Raw genomic sequence first — 21,361 nt, 5'->3', positions numbered from 1 at the left:
GAGTAGACTGTCAGGCTGCTTTTTAAAATTTTTATTTTTAAGGTTAATCCTTATATCGTCTATTCTTCCCTTGCAAAATGAAACACTTCACAGTATCAAAAAGGGACACTAGGTGGTGACATTTTGACGGGATAAAGTAAGTCCAATGAAACAGGTCTAGTGTTAGCTCATGCCTGAATGATACATGATTGGCTTGATTTTAGACCAGATTTCATCTTGAATTAAAAAAAATAATAATGCTCCAGCTCTATAAGACTTGACACTGAGCTCCAAAAGTGTTTTTCTCTCATAGAGAAACTCAGTATTAACAGATCAGAGGGCTATTGAATCATGGAGAATCCTAACAGCTTTAGACAATGTGCTCCATCAACTAGACTTTACTATTACCAAGCTAGTAAACTTTTTTGCGTCAAACTCAAGTCCTGATTAATCTGGATTAATAAAAAGCGCTTTACATTCATAGAAAAAAAATATTTGAATATCACAAGGGAGACGGTTTTCCGGACAGCAGCTGGGAATTAGGAAAAAACTGTTGATGGAGGATTTCCTCTTTAGTTTTTAGGATGGCAAGGAGGCCGGCCTGCTGCGATCCCAAAGCACAAGCCAACGTTGAATGGGAGACTCCCTAAAGTTGTGAACACTTTTGGCGAGGGAAGAAGAAGAAGAGCAGATGGGCTTGTTTGTTTCACACACATCTTTTTCAGGGCAGTGTGGATTTATGCGTGCTTGTGTGATGTATTGTAAATCAGCACTGTATTTGCTTCAGTTGCAGTCTGTCTGGGCTTCACAATAGATGGTTTGCTCTGGGCCTTCCCAGTCATCGTCACAGAGAACGCATGTACAGACGCCAGGGATTAATTGAATGTGAAACTCGGTGTTGCTTTACAAACCAAAGAACTGCTCTTCCTCTGAGGGAAATATGCTTTGCTGTTGCTTTTATTTTTATTGTTAAAGAAGATTAAAAAAAAAAATGCTTTCAAAGCGTATATTCAGTTTACAGCCCGATGCAGGACCCAAAAGAAACCTCAGTTTTATTTAACCGGATGCTTTGACAAATGCGGTGGTGCCGAAGGAAATGATTTACTTCAACAATATGTTGTAAAAAGTTTCCAGATAGAAATGGTCACTTTTGTCTCAGCAGCTAAATGTTTAAAGAGATGCTGTTTGCTCACCGTGCCTCGGAGGATGTCAGGGAGAAATATTAATAAACATGTCAAACACAAAACTAGTTGTTCCATCAAAAGTACATTGGATGAGTAACAACAACCAGTAGCTGTCAAACTGTGAATAAGTGGTTATCTCTCAGTCTCCAAATGCAAATGCTCACTCACGTCACACAGATCAGAGTTTGACATTTTTTTGACAAGCTCTGAGCATTTTGCACAATTTTAAGGATTGACAGTTTGCGCCCACATCATTACTCACCCAAGCTTTTCATTCAGTTTCTTCGAAAGACAATGTCTCATCCAACCTTCTGTTCTGAATGGATTGCTTGGTGTTTGTTCGGCTATGTGCTGTTATTTTGGGTATTTGTCAAGTGAATCACCGCAGTCTGTCATGGGCCGGAGAATGATAACTTAAACGTTGGTGCTAAAACCAAAATGAGTTGTGTAAGCTCTGTGAGAAATCTCTTTATTTCTTCACTTTAAAGCACTAACAATAGCCACGTTGCCTCTCAGAGTTTGGTTTGTCAGGTTTATGAAATTAATTGTAGAACAAAAAACTTTTGTTCGTTGTGTTTTTTTTTGTTCTGATCTTCATTTGCTGTACTGGTTGTGGTACTATTCAGTGTTGTACTCCATGTCGTGACCAAGACTTTAAGCTGTTGAGACGAAGTCAAGACCGATTTGAGTCTCACGCTGCATGACACACATGGGATGAACTGTAGAACATGCAAACCAGAGGACAGTCCTTAAATGGATCTGAAAGATCCACAATCCCGTAATAAATGTTTAAAAAATGGCAGAAAACAAATGAAGATTCCTCTTGATTCACCTCTTTAATTCCCATATATATATATATATATATATATATATATATATATATATATATATATATATATATATATATATATATATATATACTGTATGTGTCCCTGTATAAGTGTACCATGGGAACTGTCTTGATGAAAAAATGAAAAGGTTTTGCAAAGATGGATTGTATGTGTTGGAATTTTACTTTGTTTTCCATGAGCCAACACAGACATGATGTTTACAAATTATTCAAACATTGCACATGTCATTTTGTGAAATTGCAAGTGGTTGTGATCTTTAAATAAAAACCCAGAGTCCTCTTCGTCTGAAAGACAAGACCGACTCCAGGAACAATCTCCAGTACACTTCTGGCAATACTTCCTCTTTTTCTTCTTTTTTGGTATATTTAAATCATTGCTGGGCCATGTTTGTTCAGTCATGTCGATACTTTTGCAAAAGTACCCCTGGTTTATATTATCTTTTGTGCAGAAGAACAGACATCACTTTTAGGTGCGCTGTCACTGTCAATTTGGGCACCCTGATGAGATTTGACATGAGCGCTAACCTGATGAATATTATTTAGTACAGCACCGCTGCCCCTATTTTAAATGCCTCTACAGTTTAGGAATGCAGAAAATCTTTAGTAGGTTTCAGTAAAACAATCCACTAACATGGAAGCTTGTACAAATAAAGGACATTGCTTGTTTCATACTTTACATTATTTTGTGCTGTGGTGAGTCTACAGTGACCCAAACAAGCCTCTGCAGCAGGAACACTCACACGAAGATTTGTCATCGGCTTCTCATTGCTACTTGTATTGATTACACAGTCACACCTCTGAAGTGCAAAACATAAAATCGCCTCGCCCACAATGCATCATTGATTTGCTCCACCTGAGCACTTCGCTCACAGGACGCAGGATTTACATTAGAAGTACAGCTGAGTAGAAAGTATTACTATTCCCTCTGCAGGTTCCTTGTGTGGAAATCACACACACACACACACACGCACACACACACAAACACACACAGACACATGCACGCACACACACGCACTCCATCTGATTTATTCATCTCTTCCTCGAGAGGCCTCTGAGTTTTTTCTCTTTACTCCTGCCTTGTATTCTTTTAAAGTCTGCTTTTATATTCACCCACTCCATCTGCCTCGCACCCACACACACACACACACACACACACACACACACACACACACACACACACACACACAAACACACACACGTTAGGCCTGTGGTTTGTTTTGGTTTTAAATGACTAATGCCTGTTTGTTGCCCTGTGAGGCGGTTCGGGACAAATTGGTTAATTTGAATTATGATTTGAATTGATGTCATCTGATTTGATATTTGTTTTTCATTATTATTGCCGCGAGCCGTTTAGCTGCATTCAACTGCCTGCCGTGTCGTGTGGATATTAAAGCAGAGTGTGCATCTAGTGTGCTGCTCAAAAGGCACTCTGTAGGCCTAAAGGACCTGAGGAAGAAGGGAAAAATGAAGGCTACTCGGATGAAACGAGATACCGTCCTCTCTTGTGTGCATTCACACAAGTGTATTCACGTTGAAGAATTTCTTCTAAGTAATACCTGGCCTGGAAGAACGGCTTTAGCTGATTCTTTTCATGCAGCATCACCGTGGCTTTTCCTGTACTTCTAAAACAAAGGACTTTCCTCTCCCTCTGCTCACCTCAAAAGGTAACAATTAACCAAGACATGGGGTAGTTTTAAAGATAAGAAACTTAGCCAACCGTGTATGATGTATTTGGACATATTGGAATATACGCCGGTTTAGAAGATGATGGTGCATCCTTTGACTGTTTTCAATAATAACTAAACAGAAGAAAATGATGTTGTAACTGTTGCATAAATTACACAAAGAGTGTTCTTGGTGTATTTAAAAGTATAACAGTGAACATTTTGTTTACTTAAGACCCCCTTAAATTGTTAAAAAAATTTAAAAAAAGTTCAAGGACCACCTTACCAAATAAATTGAGAAAAAAACACACCATGACATCACCTGGTAATGTGTCATAATTAGTGTGGTGAATCATTGAGCACATTGAGACATAGAAACAACTAGCTCTGTAGATTATCAGGAACAATGTATTTCTTTTTCATGTACTGACTTTTTGCCAGTGGTTGACAATAGCTGTTGTAAGGTATATCATACTGGTAGAAAACATATGGGTGTTTTGGTGTGAAACCAGAGAAGACCTGGTCCGATGAACCCAATCAGAACTAATTAAGTCAGTTAATGTAGCTTTGGGCTCCATCTCACTGGTCCAATGGCATCTCTTGCCCTGGCAGTGCAGAGAGAGAGAGAGAGAGAGAGAGAGAGAGAGAGAGAGAGAGAGAGAAGCTTGCAAACTCGTCATGCTTCTCCTTTCTGTAATGTGTTGACATTTTGCTCCAATGTGATTTATCATTAGTCACAAAACCAGCAGAGGTGAACATGATGATAATATTAAGGTCTCCCGCCGCTCAAAGATGTGTTTTGTTTGTCATGACTTCACTTGGATGTTTAAGTTTCACGGTGCAGAATGAATGTTTGACACACACAAAAAAAAAGATCTAAACATATACTTTTTGATGGAAAAACACAAGGCAAAATAAATCAGTATTCAAGACACAGCAGAGTCTTTTGTGTCTGGAGGGGATTAGTGAGGCAACCCAGGTAAACATCTTATTAATATGCACCAGAGATTTTGGGATATTTTGCTTCTATATGACATCTAAAATCCATATTTAGGGGATTATTTTACATTGTTTCATACGTTGTTTTTTTTCTCATTCTCTCCACTTCAGCAGCACATACACACACAACACTTTCCAGTATAATTCCTATCCATATTGTAAAGGTTTCTTTTTTTTTTTTAACAGAAGAGAAGGGTGAGATAGAGAGATGTGCCGGGTTCAGCACTACTTCAGCACTGGACAGCTCCGGTCAAATCACACGCCCAAACAGGCGAGCAGATCAGATCAGCAGGAGGTGAAGCGGACATGAGCCAATCAGACTCGCATTGGACCTGAGCCCGCATGGTGGCTCAGTCTAATCACCGTGTTGTTGAGCCGAGAGTCCCCCGCGCTTTACATACGAAAGCGTCACTTTCCAGGAAATTTGCTGCTGAAAGAAAATGCAGCAGAACATGTTTTAGCAACCTTTTTTTTTTTTTTCAAGATTCAGCGATAGATAAGTTACCTTTTTGGCCGGAGGACATGCAGGAGGACAGGTGTAGAAGCTGCCTATAGCTTGCTCTTCCGTAGTATAACTTCCAATTGAAAATATAATACCATTGTACAAGTATATTGACACCAGGAGGAATAATAAAACGCACATGGTCACTATAAAAATATTTATAGAGCATTGTGAGGTGTTTTTTTCATCAGTAGGAGAGCTTTTGTGTTCCTCCTATTATTTACAAAAAGTGACCCCACACTGTGTCATTGTGTGAAAATGTTGAAATACCATTAAACACTATTGGTGGCGATGAAGGCATATTGCATAACATAATGCAGTCCTCTCCTGTATATTTGGGGGCTTCAAACGAGACACTAGATGGCAACCACGCTGGGAGGGAGAGCCGTCTTTGTGTGCGTGTGTGTGTGTGTGTGTGTGTGTGTGTGTGTGTGTGTGTGTGTGTGTGTGTGTGTGTGTGTGAGAGAGAGAGAGAGAGAGAGAGAGAGAGAGAGAGAGAGAGAGAGAGAGAGAGAGAGAGAGAGAGAGAGAGATGAATAGCGTCGCGGTGGCACAGTGGAGGGACGGTCTGCTCATGGCACTCAGCTTGCAGCTGGAGTAGAGCTGCAGAGAGGAAACAACTGCGCAGCAGGGACTGAGATTGATACACAGGTACAAATTGGTCGACCACAGTTGGATGCATGAGTTCCACATTACATTATTTGAACTTGTAGATTAGATTACTGCCACTGGGAGGAAATAGATCTGCAGTCGAGGGGAAGCAAGGCAAGATGTGCTGCGTCCGTGGCGCCACCGGTGCGCTATCCGAGGACAGAGTGAGCGACGGCGACGCACTGACACCCCGCTTTTAGATGGCTCCAACATTTGGGGTGCAAAACAGGTGTCAGGGAAGTGTCGTCACGAACCGCGGAAGCCGGAGGAGGTGGGAACATCATAGGGAAAGATGGCAGCGAAATCCGATGGTCGCGGGGTCGTCACCGGTTTCGCCCAGCTGCACAACCTGGACGAGGTGGTGGGGACGGGAGAGGACGACACTCAGAACAGCAGCTCATTCCACATCTGCCACTGCTGCAACACCTCGTCGTGCTACTGGGGCTGCCGGAGCGCCTGTCTGCATTACCTCCGGGAGAAGGGGAAGGGGAGAGATGCGGTGCGGCCACCGCATGAGGAGCGCCTCTGGCTGGACTGCTTGTGGATCATTCTGGCACTGCTGGTCTTTTTCTGGGACGTGGGGACCGACTTGTGGCTGGCCGTCGACTATTACCACAAGCAGGACTTCCTGTGGTCAGGCCTGACCCTGTTCTTCGTTCTGGTTCCCTCGGTTCTGGTCCAGATCCTGAGCTTCAGGTGGTTTGTGCAGGATTACACTGGGGGCGGACTGGGCTCCGTGGAGGGGCTGAGTAGTCGGAGAGCCGCCAGTCTGCAAAGAGACAGGTGCTGTCGCCTCTCTGTCTGGGTCTGGCAGACCGTCATACACATCTTTCAGTTGGGACAAGTGTGGAGGTAAGACCAACTTCACGTTCAAGTTCGAATCAGTTGAAACCTCAAAAACACAACGTCTTCAGCTCCTCTCTCACTTTCTCCATTCACTCTGCCTTCTCACCTCCTCTTGACTGTCACCTGGTATAACCCGTTGTTGTGGACATGACTGGGGTGAAAATCAGCACCGTGGTGATGCCATTACGCTCGCCTCGCAGGCTCCACTATGTGGTGTCACACACTCTCACACACGCACACACAAACACACATGCCTACATCTGCATTTTCAATACAGATGCCTTACATTTAAAGCGTTGTGCACGCTCCCCATGCCCTGAGCCAAATGCATCCACACCAAACTGCCATACAGCTGCCCCCCCCCCCCCAAATTGCGGAAACTGTGATTATTTCATCACAGTGCGCCATTGCGCTTGTGTGGGAAGGGAAGAGGGCTATTTGTTCAAAGACAGACAGGTAGTAGCCAAAAGCGTATACGTGTACGTGTGCGCGTGTGCGCGCGTCTGAGTGTGTGTCAGGCACGGTCGCCTCAATTCACCTGCTCTCCCTCCCCGCATAAAATACTCAAACTCTGCAACTAGAGGCCAGACGAGCATCTGTTTTCACGGCTCACAAAACTACATCTCCCCCTACAGACATGATGTCATCGATTCCTCTGCGACGCTCGACATCGTTGGTCCCCAAATCTGCTTTTTTTGGCCATGCAAATTGATGCGTCTGGGGGAGCGCGGGGATACTCAAGGTGTACGTGTCTGCGCGTAATCTGTGACATGTAGCAGCTATGGCGTAGTAAAATGAAACACTGGTGGGTCCAGCTTATTTACACCATTTGGGCTGTTCAGCCGGAGCTTCTGAGCAGCGAGTTGTTTTGGTGCAGACAGACGCAGTGGCTGGCATTTAATAGGGGTGGGGGTGGGGGGGGGGGGAGATGTGGGGGGCAAAAGTAACGCATGACGGCTGCTCTGAGAGGACTGCCAGCGGCGGAAAAAAATGTAAAACAGCCAACTGTAAGACTCAGAGGAAAGGGTCACATCATTTTCAGTCGACGTTTGCTGCGTTCTTTCTTTTTGTTGTTGTTGTGGGTTTTTTTTGTATCGCACGCTGAGACTGACCACTGATTCGGCTGTTTGTGTTGGACAGCTGTTCGAATAGATGTGTCCATGCTATGATTGCGGTTGTAGTTTAATGCATGAGAGCATTTAGTGCCACAGGCTAAATTACTCACATGCGTAAACTAAGAGTAAAATCTGAACTGAAACTCACTGACCCTTTTTTTGGGAAAACAAAATGCCATTTCCTTTTAGGAAACCTTTTTCATCTTATTGTACCTATTCCCCCTTCACGATCTAGTCGAATTCTCTGACTAACTTCCCTTCCATGTGACTGGAAAGAGCATCTACCTTCCCTGGTGAGATGGGTTTTCCCACATTGACACTCTGCATTCCTCATCAGACTCATTTTGAGCTGCACCTGAAGGCGATTTTATTGATTAGCTGCAGTTGTATTGGCTCAAGTTTATTTACCCCACTGTGGTTCAATTGATTATTTTTGCACATATCTGTAGTGGGAAGAAGATATGGAGAGTGCTGGGAGCTGTTGCACGGGGTCATCAGTTGTGTTGGTGGTTATAGTGGATGATGCATATGAATGTAAATTGAGAGCATCACAAATAGGAGGCAGCTCATGGTGTCACAGGACAGGATGTGGCAGTATCCAGAGGGGAAACACAATTACATCTGAGTCACATCATCAAGCTAACACATTCGATTTTTGCTCATGTCTCACACCCTTCTTGTACGCATGATGCACTTTATGTCCACCATTTTGCAGTTGAAATTTAAGGCTGTAAAAGTAATACCTGTAGATCATATCCACTGAGTTCAACATTTTGGAAAATACACTAATTTGCTTTCCAGCACAGATTTATATGCCAAGGACTGATAGCTCTCTCGTGTCCGTATATGATGACTGTGAAGCTGCAGCCAGGAGCAGGTTAGCTTAGCTTAGCTTAGCATAAACAATGGAAACACCAGGAAACAGCTGGCCTGGCTCCGTCCAAAGGTAACAAAGTGCATCTAGTAACACCTCTGACCTTCACAAATGGACACACTTCATCTGGTGTGTTTCAGCTGTACAAAAACCGGAGCACAACAACAATAATTGTCAATATTCTCAATAAGGGGTCACGTGACTTTGTCTTCCTGGAGTTTTTGTGAGTTGCCTGCCAACTGCTGCCATAACCGTTGGCACTTGAGTGTTGTTTTTACCCTTCAGTTTGTGTATGTGTATATTTAAACAAACAGGAAATAACACAGCAAAATTCCCCTGCCAGGTTCTTGTCAACTTTTTTTTAGAGGAGCAACAGAAAGCTCCCTGACTGGAAACATTATAAAAGAGCTCTGCAGCAGGTTATTAAAATCGCTCCAAACATCATCGGTACCCATCTTCCGAGCATCAAAATGACAATAAATGAACACTGAAACCTTAAATAGGGAGCTGTGGAGTTGCTGGAAGATGGATTTCTAGCTACTTTTAAACAGACCTAGGTTCCCCCCTTCATCTAAATATCAAATTTAAAAAAACAGTGCAATGAAACTCGCTTATAAGAAACTCAAGTAAACATAATGTGTTGGTGTGTATGTTGTGACAGCGTAAAGCCCGGGGCGAAGGATCATCGTCAGGCCACTGTCTCCCTTCGGACTTGATCCGCCTGGTTGCTGGTTCGGGGTCGAGGGTCAAAGCTTGCTGTTGTCAGCTTAGTGAGAGTTCACAACCTCAGACCCGCAGGGCTAACACTTGATATGGAGATTATTAGCCCTTGTGAGGCCAAACTGCCAATAGGTAGCATAATGTTATCATGCTACATTGTGTTATGGGGAGTGAATATATCTTAAACAAGAAGTTGACATTTCCAGTATGTTCCCCACCATTCCTAACAAGATTCCCCAGTATCATTGTGAAACGTTTAGCCTTCATTAATATAACAACACAAGATGAACTGCTGACAGGAGTCAAAAACACTTCCTCGTCACGCCTCATTGCTCAATCCCGGTTTTCATTTCTACATTCAATTCGTCGCCTTCCCCGCCGTGCACCTGAGGACCGAGCCGATGACAGAATCCCAGAGCTTGTTTTGCAGTTATCTCCTTGTTAGTTGTTGACAGAACGGGGAGGATCCCCTCTCCCATCTGTAATCCCACTCTGTCACTGGCGCTCCGCAGCTCTGTCATGTCGCCCTCCCCGTGAATCAGCGGCGCTGCTGACGGTGTCTCCCTGAGCTTTAGAGATTCCGCTCACATGTGCTCAGGCACACAGTGGATCACACATACGCGGAGGTCTCTTGGTGGTGTGATGGACAGCTTAATCAGCGTAAACCCAAATTAGCATCGGACTGGGAAAAAAAAAGAAGAACTGCACCGTATTTGCACCCCAAAGGAAATCCATGCAGAAGGTTTTTGGAAGCTCTTTGTTGTTGGGAAATCCCAGCAGAATTGTGCAGGGTTTTGTCTTCTTATTCTCTTTTTAATGTGTTCCATTTGGGGGTGACTAGGTTATATAATAAGGAAGTTTCAGTAGCTTCTCATTATACTATGTTTTACGTCTCAGAGGGGAGATGTGCTGCAAACCAACCTCGAGATAAATCACAGTCACAACACTTCTGAACATGGTTAAACTACAGATTTCTTGAGCTTGGGAACATGTTTAAAAGAAAGTGAGCATTTTAAACTAGGTGTGGAAGAAGTGGACATGTTGGAGGCAGGGAGGTCTAATGAAGACTAATGGCAATGCACTATGGAAATGCATCATGGGAAATGCTGGATCCAGCAGTTTTGGAGTTTGACCAATACTAGAAACTAAAGGTCAGGGAATCTCAGCCTCTTGTGATTTGATTTTGAAGATGCTTTTTAAAAGTGATCGTTTGTGAGTCTCCCAACTTCATAGAAGTCTCCCAACTTGAAATGACTTTATTCCCCTTCGCCACACGGGTGCGATCTCAAAATATTCAAACAACCCATCATTTGTTTAAGATATCTTTGTCCATTTAAATTCCAAACCCTGTGGCTTCATTTCATCCATTTAGATATCTGCGTTGCACATCATCCTAACTACAATTATGACATAATATATGGGTCATGTTTTGATATATATAGAATTTAGATATTGAGCTTAATGTTGTACCCAGTGGACATTTTGACTCTTGCCGTGTAAAGGAAAGGTTGTTACAAACCCTCAAATCTTAACGGTGTATTTGTCAGCTGATAAAAGATATTGCTGATGTGTTGGCATTCTTAGTTTGAGTTTATAATTTGAATAACAATGTCCATTAAATTAATAGTGTAGGTAATTGGGTTGTTATATGTTAATTCCTGTTGTTTTTCACAAAGGGCGTTATGTCCATGATAGAGTGTGTGGGTTGTGTTATTGCTTGTTCGACTGTAAATGTGATTATCCCCCATGTGTGTTGGAAATCCCCATTTCTGATAAAAAAAAAAATAATTAAATAAGTGGGGAGCGCCCCCGCCCCCTTGCAATTGTGCAGTTTGTTTTCACACCAAAAATATGATGCCTGGATTACGCTGTTATCCAGAACACGAGTGGGCTCACCACCGAGCGACACGAAGAAATTGCCTCACGGTTGACATCTGCCTCTGTTTCCTAGCCTGGTAAATATTAATACAGACTGGGAAGGAGTAGACAAAAGCCTCTCTTGGCTGGCTGGGCTGCTTGTAGTTGCCAAGAAGGTTTGTACACGCAGTGAGGCAAGACATTGAGATGATACAATGCAACCAGCTGCCTCGTCGATGAAAAAAAAAAAAAAACTGCTGACGGGGTGAAAAAGGTAAAAGATGAAGGCTCGGATAAATGAGTGACAATCCGTATCATTATGTGTTGTTTGTGTTTTGTTCAATATGGCAAAAGATGAGAACATCCAGTTCCCTCCACCGACGGAGCGTTGGAGTATGTTTGGTGAGAATGAAATAACCGATAGACGGCTGGTGCTCACTGGGCCGCTTATTCAGTTTGCCAGCAGAATAAATAAGTCTGTGAATCTAGTTAAAAAAAATCCAAATTGTTTCTCTTTGTTTAAAAGGCATGTGATGAAATGTTAGTGTCTTGATGTTTGCACACTTTTTTTTGTGTTTGTGGAGAAACACATGATTGTATAATAATACCAGTGCCTCGAATGCAGTTTATTCTACAGAGAACAAAACGATGACAAGAGCACACAGGCACAAACAGAAAACACTTATCTTTATTAAGCTACACGACTCTTTTGTGCGTTATTTACAGACAGCCCATTAAACTTGTATTGCAGCTCAGGAACATAGCAGTGCAATGCTACTCATTTTCTCATTAGCACTGATAACAGGGGACAACCCTTTAAAACCAGCGCTCCAAGAAAACCCCCAATTACGTGACGGAGGAGCCGATCAAAATACCGGAGGAGCCGGCTTTCACGGGAACGTTTCACAGCTGGGGGTAAAGAGAGAAGAAAGCCATGAATGACACGGAAATGTGTGCTTCAGTTTGTTTGTTTTTTTCTTCAACTCGCACAGGGATCTGAAAAAGGGACGCGATTGCTGTTTTGGTTCAGTCATCGGGATTTCAGTTCGAGCTGAGTTATTGAATGCGGGAGTATTGCGGGACGGTGTTTGGTTCAGCATGCCGTATGTGTTTGAATCCAAATGTTCCGCCTCTTAATGAACAGACAGAACGGCACGACAGAATGTTGTTGGTGACCCCAACGTGTCGGTGAAACCCCGGCTAAATGAGCAGCTAACGTGCTAGCCGATTGCTATCCCATTTCCAGCAGCAATGACGTCGGCTGTTCCTGCAGAGGGCTCTGAAGTCCAGTGCAGGGAGAAGAGGCGATGATGATGACGCTTGATTTCACCGCCTCAGGCCCGCCTCCTGAGCGAAACACTATTTTGTAGTAGAAGCCTGAAGGCCTCGCGTCACATCCTCGCCGCCTCGCCACACTAGTCAACAGACAGAGGCAGGTTGGCACACATGAAGGCATATTAAACGCGAGGGCAGATGGGTTACCAGACAGAGATTTGTATGCAGGTCACAAAGATATGTGTACGCGCACATACACAAACTACACCTCGGGGGAGTTGAGAGGAGCTCTTTTTTTTTTATATACCTCCTTATATGCAGTTGTAACATCGCGACCTCTCTCTTGCTCACGGACAAACACAAACACACGCACCTTGGCAGAAGAAGAAATTTCCATGTCCTGTTTCTTTAGGCACTCGGATCAGAGAGAGGTGATGTCAGCCTGTGGACAATAAACTCCTCCCACCCAGCGCCCTGATTTAATGAAGAATCATCTCCGCACACTTTAAAACTATTAGCAACACATCAGCCAGCCTCACCAGTGGCATGTTTGCTCATTATGATAAACATGTGCATTGAAGTTTGTTTTAAATTAAACCCCATGAACACTATCTTGATGCCAGAGATTCTTACAAGATATTAAATGTGTATTAATCCACAGCTGAAAGTTGTCCTCAAAAATCACACTATTTACTCCTGTTGGAGTAATGTTTGGTAAAAACTACAGTGCCCAGCTGTTTTATGAAATGACTTAACATCTTTTAGACATGTATTCCTATTTAAAATGTTCTGTTTTTAAGATTTCAGTCAAAGAAACCCATGAGCTTGGCTCTGAGTGCACATTGTAGGGAAGTCAGAAGTATTGAGAGACAGATTATAACTCGGTTAGTTTTTGTTTTTTTTCCATTCAAATCCTTTAAATCTGACTCCTACTTGACAGATTCGAGTATTGTTTCAACGTGCTTCTGTGTATGTGAACATGTTTACACTCTCTGTGTAGCCTGCATGCGGCTGGAACTTGGTTCACACTGATGTTGTGTTTTTGGACTTTGAAGTCTGTTGTTTGTTCCCCGTGCCTCGTTCTGTTGGGCGATCATGTCGGCTGCATCGGTTATATTCTCAATCCTCCCGGCAGCTGTCGGTTATTTCCATTCGCCTCTCAACAAAAATCAAAATCTGCCCTGTTGCAACTTCTCCTGTGAGCGTGCACGGAAACACTCGAGAGCAAACACGCCGTGCGTGGTGTGCGTTATATGTTTTCTTTCACATTTGTCTCCTGCATATTCCGCTCGGAGAAAATCATTACCCGGGCTCGGAGGAGATCCAGCGCACACAATGGTAATATTTCAACTGGAAACCCCAGACTAATAGCTGTGTTCCTCATATATATTCATCTTTCCCTTTCTCCTGAAATAGGTGAGTCTTACACTCCCAAATGTACTATTTGAGATCATCATACGTTCTCCCCGTGCACTCTCCCTTTCCATTAGCTCGAACCACAACATTACCATCTGTCCTCCCTACGAAGTTAACACATGTTTTTTTATTTTTATCCCTCGCTATCACTTACACCTATTAATGCATGTTCGTAAGGCTCCTCATGAAGCCTTTTATCCTCCTCCATCTATCCTGGAGAACACACCACGCTGTGTGTTCCTCTCTGCGGTCTTTTCCTCTCATTTGCTGCAGTTAGAGGGATCAGGCTTTCTACATCGCAAGCTCAAATGCTGTGTCCCTTACCACTAGTTTCAGTCATCATACCTCCCTCTCGTCCATCTTTCTCTTTATGCCGTTGCCGCTCTCCCTGTGTTACCTTCACATAAAGCTGCACTTGACCTCCATTTCTGTCAAGGAAACTGGAGCATCTGGCTCCTGCCCCATTACAACTCAACACCTCCTCCTCCTTCCCTCGTTTTTTTCCCTGCCATACCACCCATCTTTTACTCCCCGCGGAGCCCATTTTCAGATCTCCCACGTTCCGCTGTCCTTTTTTTTTGTTCTTTACTTTTCTGACAAAACGTCTCATTTCTGCAGGAAACGGTTACACCTCAGTTCACGAGTCCACCTGTGGTTGAAAAGCTCTCCCCTTACACGTCGTGCCATTCGTTGGGATTTGCGGCTTTTCTCAGACAATTATTTATGGTCTGTTGAAAAGACTCGTACACAGTCGAACGGATCAATACGGTAAAAAATACAATACGAAAATGCTGCAAAGAGGAAGAGGTTATAAGCAACACTTGAAGGGTCTTTAAAGGTGCATTAAATATATTAAATAATTTGATATGACCACAGAGTCAGCCAGTGGCGTGCAGCTGTCAGCTTCTTTTCAAGCTCAAGTCAAGACAATTTTGCTTCATGTTAAACTGTGGGAAGCTGCACTCCGCCCAGGAGATCACATCAGCTGGTTGTACAGAACCGCCACCAGCATGATGTGGAAGAAAACAAGTGGCAGGAGGGGAAAGTCCGACATTTAGAAAGGGAAAAATACCCATATGTATTTACTCAGGAGTTGGAGCTCAAACCAAAGGGTTAGGCTGTGGATTACGTCAAGGAATATATGTGAAAACACTTTCTTTTTGAAAGTTAGAGCATGCTCAACAAGGAAAACAAAACAAAAACAATGCAATTAAATGAAAATGCAAGGGCAATCTAAGATGCACTTAAACATACAATGAGATTATCAAACACACAAGGAGTAGGGAGACAGAAAATGAAGTCCAATAGGATGCCCTTGATGCTCGGTTTCTGCTGGAGGATGCGAGTGTTGATTGCATAGTTTATAACACACACACACACACACACACACACACACACACACACACACACACGCTTTATTTTATTTTACTACGTGTCTTTTGCTGCTGTAAGGACTAATAAAGGATTATCTTATCTTATCTTATTATAATAAAGTTGTGAGATAAAGTATATATAGTTAATAAATCCTTCACAACATAGTTTTACATAGTTGCAATCATATGCAATGCAATAAAACACTGTTAAAGTATTACCCAGAATCAAATTGAAGTATATTATTATTTAAAAATATATATATATATATTACAAATATCACACTTTTCTTAGAATTCCAATCTGATGAGCATCTCCACGCAGATACACTTCCCGGCCCCTTTTTTTTTGATGTTGTCAGTGTTTTATTCATCTGTGAAGTGTCTTAGAAGCTGCATCAGCAGTGCTCAGAGAAGACCACCATTGTCTGAGTCTAATCACGGCCGACGCTCCAGGCGTCAGTTTGATAAACAGACAATCTCTGCTTATAAATAATTGAACAGCGCCGTTAGTTCTCTCGCTCTCGCAGTGTCACACTCGCAGGGTTTCACAGTTGTCTTTTTCTCAGTCATGTATTTGCATGGTGATACCCTGCTTAGGGAGCTGTTACACTCAGCGAGAAATGAGCAATATGAAGATAAAAAAAAAAAAAAAAGAGCACACTCCTTTGACAAAATCTGTGCTGTTGTGCAGAGTGTGCATGCAGTCTCAGCTCACCAAGCAGCGCGTCACCGCGCTGTTATGAGAAAGAAATGGTGGCGAAACCGTGCAAGAAAACATGACAGTGAGAAAGCTGAGAGAAATACAGTGCTGTGGAGTTTATTCTGAGTTTATTTTTTATATTTAAAACATTAACTGTAAATTAGAAAAGCACCAAAACTTCTACCATGAGGGACAGTCAAGAGATTATCAGCTAAAACGTATTAGTTATGAATATTAGTTTAGTTTAGTATAAGGTTTGAGTCATATTATGGGCATGGAACGCGATTTTTTTTCATCATGTTTTAGATTTATTATTTTCCATCTTTCTGTTTGGTGGTTTGTGTCTAACAACATTTAGGATGTCAGTTTGTTCTATGCTGTACTTGTGAGTGTTTGATTGAAACAATAATATATTGCTACTGCTAAAAATTGAGTATTCCTTCTTAAAAATAATCCTGTGTGATTTCAAAGTGTGCAATATCCTTTTATATGAAAATATTGGACATGCATGATAGTAATTCTCTCAAGGAATGGTTGAACATATTAGGAAATAGTATTGGCTTCCTTGCAGAGAGCCTGATGAGAAGATTAAGACCCATTTCTTTGTCTGTCCGTTGAATATAAAGCTACAGTAAAGCTCAGAAGAAGGTTAGCTTAGCATAAAGGCTGGCCAAAAGAAGTTTCTACCTCTAACATGTTAATTTGTGAACTTAAAGGATGCTAATTGGCAGTTTTTTAACCTTTGGACATCAGGCTATTTCCCCTAGCTTTTTAGCTTCATGCTAAGTTAAGCTAACCATCTAAAGGCTCCAGCTTAATTGATTGATCTTCTTATCTTCCTCTTGGCAACACAGCTTAGAAGCTTATCTTTCAAAAGTAATCATACCTTAAAAAAGATGTATATGTTTTGATAGTATGTACAAACCAGCTTGCACGCGAGTGCTTTAAATTCAAGTCGGTCTACACATGTTTCATTTCCTGTCAGACAAATCTGATCCGGCCCACACAATGTTAGGGGCCTCATAATATTTAGGACAGCCCCTAGTCAGGCCTTCCGCTCGGCAGTCCATCATTGTCCTTCCTGTGTCCTTCCTGTCTGCCTTATGATTGTGGCTAGGTGGCTTTCTCCTTTCGTCAGGTGCAGGTTCAGAGCTAAATTGGGTCCTTGAAGGAGACCTTAGAGCGTCACTGCAGAGAGGTCATCGGCTCAGGAGTCCAGTGGTGATCAGTGACAGGCCTCACCAAGTGTGCTTCAGATGTTGAAACCCAGACCTCTTTTCTTTGCCTCCTTGTTATTTGTTATGACTCTTGTACCTCTTCTTGTCCCTCTGTCTCTGCTTCTTTTTGTATTTGTTCTCTCTCTTCCTTTTATCTCCACATTTTACTCCCTCTTTGCCTCCATCCCTCTCTCATCTCTTGTTTTGTTTCCACTGCATCCTCCCTGTCTGTCTGTTTGTCTTCAGACTGAATTACATATAAAAATATATATATATATATAAAACAGCCGGTATGCTTTTGGCCATGCAGGGTTATTAAATACACTTTGGTCAGTGTGGTTGTGTGCTAAGGCAAAAGCAACAAGAGCTCACTGATGTGACTCTTCTGTCACCAACCCTCATGTACAAACACACAAACAAGAGACAAGTGTTACTTCAGCCACCTGCTTCTAACTCATCCTTTATAGCCAATGTGTGTGTGCATATATGTATGCAAATGAGTGCAAAGGCATGCATAGTAGGTGTGAATGTTCCTCTGCCATATGCCACGATGAGTGTCGAGAAGCACTTGACTCATCTCGTATGGCGTAATGAAAAACATCTGAGCTTTGGCTCTGCAGAAAGTCATGGTTTAACATTGGTAAACAGATTATTATGCAGTTTTAGATCTTCATTAGTGGAAGCTACTTTGAAAGATAGAATGTAAAAAGCAAGCAAACGTAATTCAGAGTGCACTTTGCAAGGCAGAAAGTACGCATTGATTCACAGAAAGAAGAGAAGGGGGAAAGAGGGAAAGGGACACGGCGAAGACAATATATGAACACAGGCAGAATTAAGTGGATGACCCGGAAAATAAAATGTATGGAATGAAGAGAACCCCCTCCCCTCCGCACCACCCAAAAAAAGCAATCAGCTTTACATGCTTTTTGGGAACGGTTGTTGCAGCGCCCGAGGAGCAACAACGACAAAATCCCAATCTGCTGTTTTCAGTCTTGACCTTGGGACTGCCAGAAGGGCACACCAACTCTGTTCAGCATAGAAGGCTGTGACTATCTTATGCTAATAGTTTGCTAAGAGATAAATTATAAAATAATTTCCAATAACTGAAAGGGAGCCAATGGAGAGAAGCCCAAACTGGAGCAATGTTCTGCACCAGCCAGAGCCAAGATACAGAGGATTTACTAAGAAGGCAGGTGAACAAGGCGTCATGGGATACAAGTATGGGTTGACTTTGTCCAAATCTTTAGGCGGAAGCATCTGGAAACTGAAAAAGGGGAGGACTGAACTAGATATCTTAATGGCTTTGCTGACATTTTGTGCATGTGGGTAAATTGTGCGCAGCAGTATCTAAGTAAAAAAATAACAACAAAAAAGTCAAGCTCTAAAACATACAGCTGCGTTGTCTGTTGTTCGCATGATAATCATATCAAAGAGTTAAATTGCATGGACAGGACAAGAGAGAACACAGAGAACAGGAGTGGACCTGGACTTGAACCCTGTGGCACACCTTTTATTAACGAGGCTGATGAAGAAACACGATCATTTATAGAGACTGAGAATATGAATTTGGACAGGATTTAAACTGCTGCCGTGCGGATCCACATACCCTGATGTCTCTGTATTAAATAGACACATAAATACATAAATACAATGATGATTTGGACACACACACACCTTTGGTTGATGGCTTTGAGTGCAAGTGCAAAAGTCAAAGCACACAAACACACACACACACACACACACACACACACACACACACATATCCAGTTTCCAATTTCCTCAGTGATCGTATGTGATAAACAATATATTGCACATAAATGTAACAGCCATATGGATTTCTGGGATGAAAAGCACATTTATGAACCATATAGGACGTGGCTGCACATTGTTCTACTTTATACTTAATCTGCAGTGGTTTCAGAATGAAATGGAGTCAGTGGGATATTTTCAGCCACCGTGTCTGAGTGGATTAGTCCAATATTTCTTTAAGGGACATAACAGTTTAAAAACTGCATCTCCCTGGCCACCGTACGGTTTACAGGTTTGGAAGAAACAACAACATGCAACCTATAAATATCTCTGTCAAAGCTAGCATCGCAACTTCAATTAGGCCATTTGCCATAACGCATGTATTTCTTGGACTGCTCATACTTTGACAAGGACACACAAACCAAACAACTTCACTAACAAGTCTTTTGTTTCCCCCCCACTCTGTCTCTTCGTCTCACTCACACATGCAGCACTTCTGATTAGCTACATGGCTATTTACACTCCCCAATGAGAACCGACAGGCCATCTCCTCACACACCGTCTTTGCAACGGTGCCGTTTTCGACCTGAATATTTAACGGCAACCTCTCTTTCTATGTCTGCCTCCCCTCACATTTTTGCCATAAATGGATTTGTGCTCTGCGGAGTTTAATGTAGAACGCGCCAAGATTAACGGGATGTCTAATATGGAGCCTTTTGAAATAAGCTTAACATTTGGGTAAGGCGGGAAAAAAAAACGGTATGGGAATTCTTTTCCGCTGCACTGCCGAGAGACGTCCGTGGGAATACAACATCAAGCAGCACTGTCATATGTTTCACTGTCTGTCCATTGACATTTTTGGGACTTTTTTTTTATATTGTGTTTTGCATGCAGGACTTTGAAGCTGATCCCAAACCATTTCTATCCAACAGAGGGAAGGTTATTTCTTTATTTTTTTGTCCTCTCTGGCATTTTTACCCTCACTGCCACAAGAGATTCCAAACTCGTCTTTGTCTTCTTCTTTTTTTTGTTTTGTTGGCATGGCCGAGCTCTCCTCTCTCTCTCATCCCCACCGGGCACAAATCTCTGCTCTTTGAAGACAAGCGAGTGTAACAAAACATAGAGCAATACGCAGCACTGTCATGCACCACGGCCTCACAGCAGACGTACAATCTGCTTATTAATGGGATAAACTCCTGTGTTCAGTGTGCACCTGGAGTCTTCAAACCCCAAATGAGACCTGAAGGCAGATTCTCATCAAGACTTTAGTTCAGAGGATCATCCTGCACATGCTGCACCTGTAACCAAGAGGCTGGCTTACTATACGAATGCATTTGAACTAATTTGTCAGTATAGCTGCTGAAGCTGAAGGGTAAACCATCTTAGAGTATAGTGCTGAAATTTCTTCAAGGATTAATATCTTTATTTAGGTCTTAAACCTTGGTTTTAATTAGAGCTAGACACATACATTATAATAAACCTTATTATATTATATTATATATATTATATACCTTATGCAGGTACATCAGCAAACACGACAACATACACTATTTTTAAAAATATATTATTGATATCTCGGTTTCATCCTGAATAATCCAGCGTCTGTCAAGGTTATTTGTCTAGTTTGATTAAAAAATCAACGAAAGCCTTTTCCATGGGAGGTATTTTTAGTGAGGAAATCATCTTCATACAACTCGGTTGTTTTCTCTTATTTTCTGAGAATGATCTGAATTATCCTTCTCATGCATGTTGCCTTTCTTTTACCAAGGTCACAAATTTACTTTAAATGTCAACTTAAGCAGAAATCCTCCAAATTGTGACATTGTTTTGGCAAATGTTAATTCTACTTTGTTTATCAAATACATCGTTTTCTTTCAATCAACATATTAAATAATGATATGGATAGCAATCAATAACATTTTCACACCTGATTTCCAACAAAAGTTGACAGGTTGCTTTGACTCCAACATCCCCCCAAATACATGTGTGTGTGTAACCAAAAGCCCAACATTTAGCTGTATAGTTAGCATCTGCTTGAAAGACTTACAGTGGGAAGACAGTCCCTCTGTGTGAAGACAAATCTTTATGTTAATCATTAATGGTTATGATTAATTAATATTATTATGCTGTACTTCATTTAGAATATAAATCTTTCTAAATATTTAACTACACTGCATAAGTCTTTCTTGTCATCTGGAACGTGGACGACAATCATTCATTCTAATTTGTGCAGAAGAAGCTTTTGTGCTGGTAGAGAACAGACTAGTTTTGGGCTTTGTTTCCTTGTATATTTGCAGGATGACTTATCAAAGCGCACATCAAATACATGGTTGGGTTCTTAACATCTCGAATGGGCATTTTCAGCATTTAGAAAGGCTCATTTACAAAGG

General features: G+C 42.0%; 1 protein-coding gene across 1 annotated transcript in view; it reads left to right on the top strand.

The window, feature by feature from the left end:
* The first annotated feature begins 5,766 nt into the window (after window positions 1-5,766).
* Window positions 5,767-21,361, top strand: part of xkr6b (XK, Kell blood group complex subunit-related family, member 6b) — a 45,110-nt gene continuing 29,515 nt past the window's right edge. The window contains exon 1 of the mRNA XM_068577370.1: window positions 5,767-6,681. Coding sequence (XP_068433471.1) covers window positions 6,122-6,681 — 560 coding nt within the window. The 5' untranslated portion in view covers window positions 5,767-6,121. The remainder of the gene's footprint in view (window positions 6,682-21,361) is intronic.

Source organism: Clinocottus analis, unplaced genomic scaffold (assembly GCF_023055335.1).
Source record: "Clinocottus analis isolate CAN_PGR_092001 unplaced genomic scaffold, fCliAna1.0.p SCAF_15, whole genome shotgun sequence".
NCBI classification, from domain to species: domain Eukaryota; kingdom Metazoa; phylum Chordata; class Actinopteri; order Perciformes; family Cottidae; genus Clinocottus; species Clinocottus analis.
This window is presented reverse-complemented; position numbering and strand designations above follow the sequence as displayed.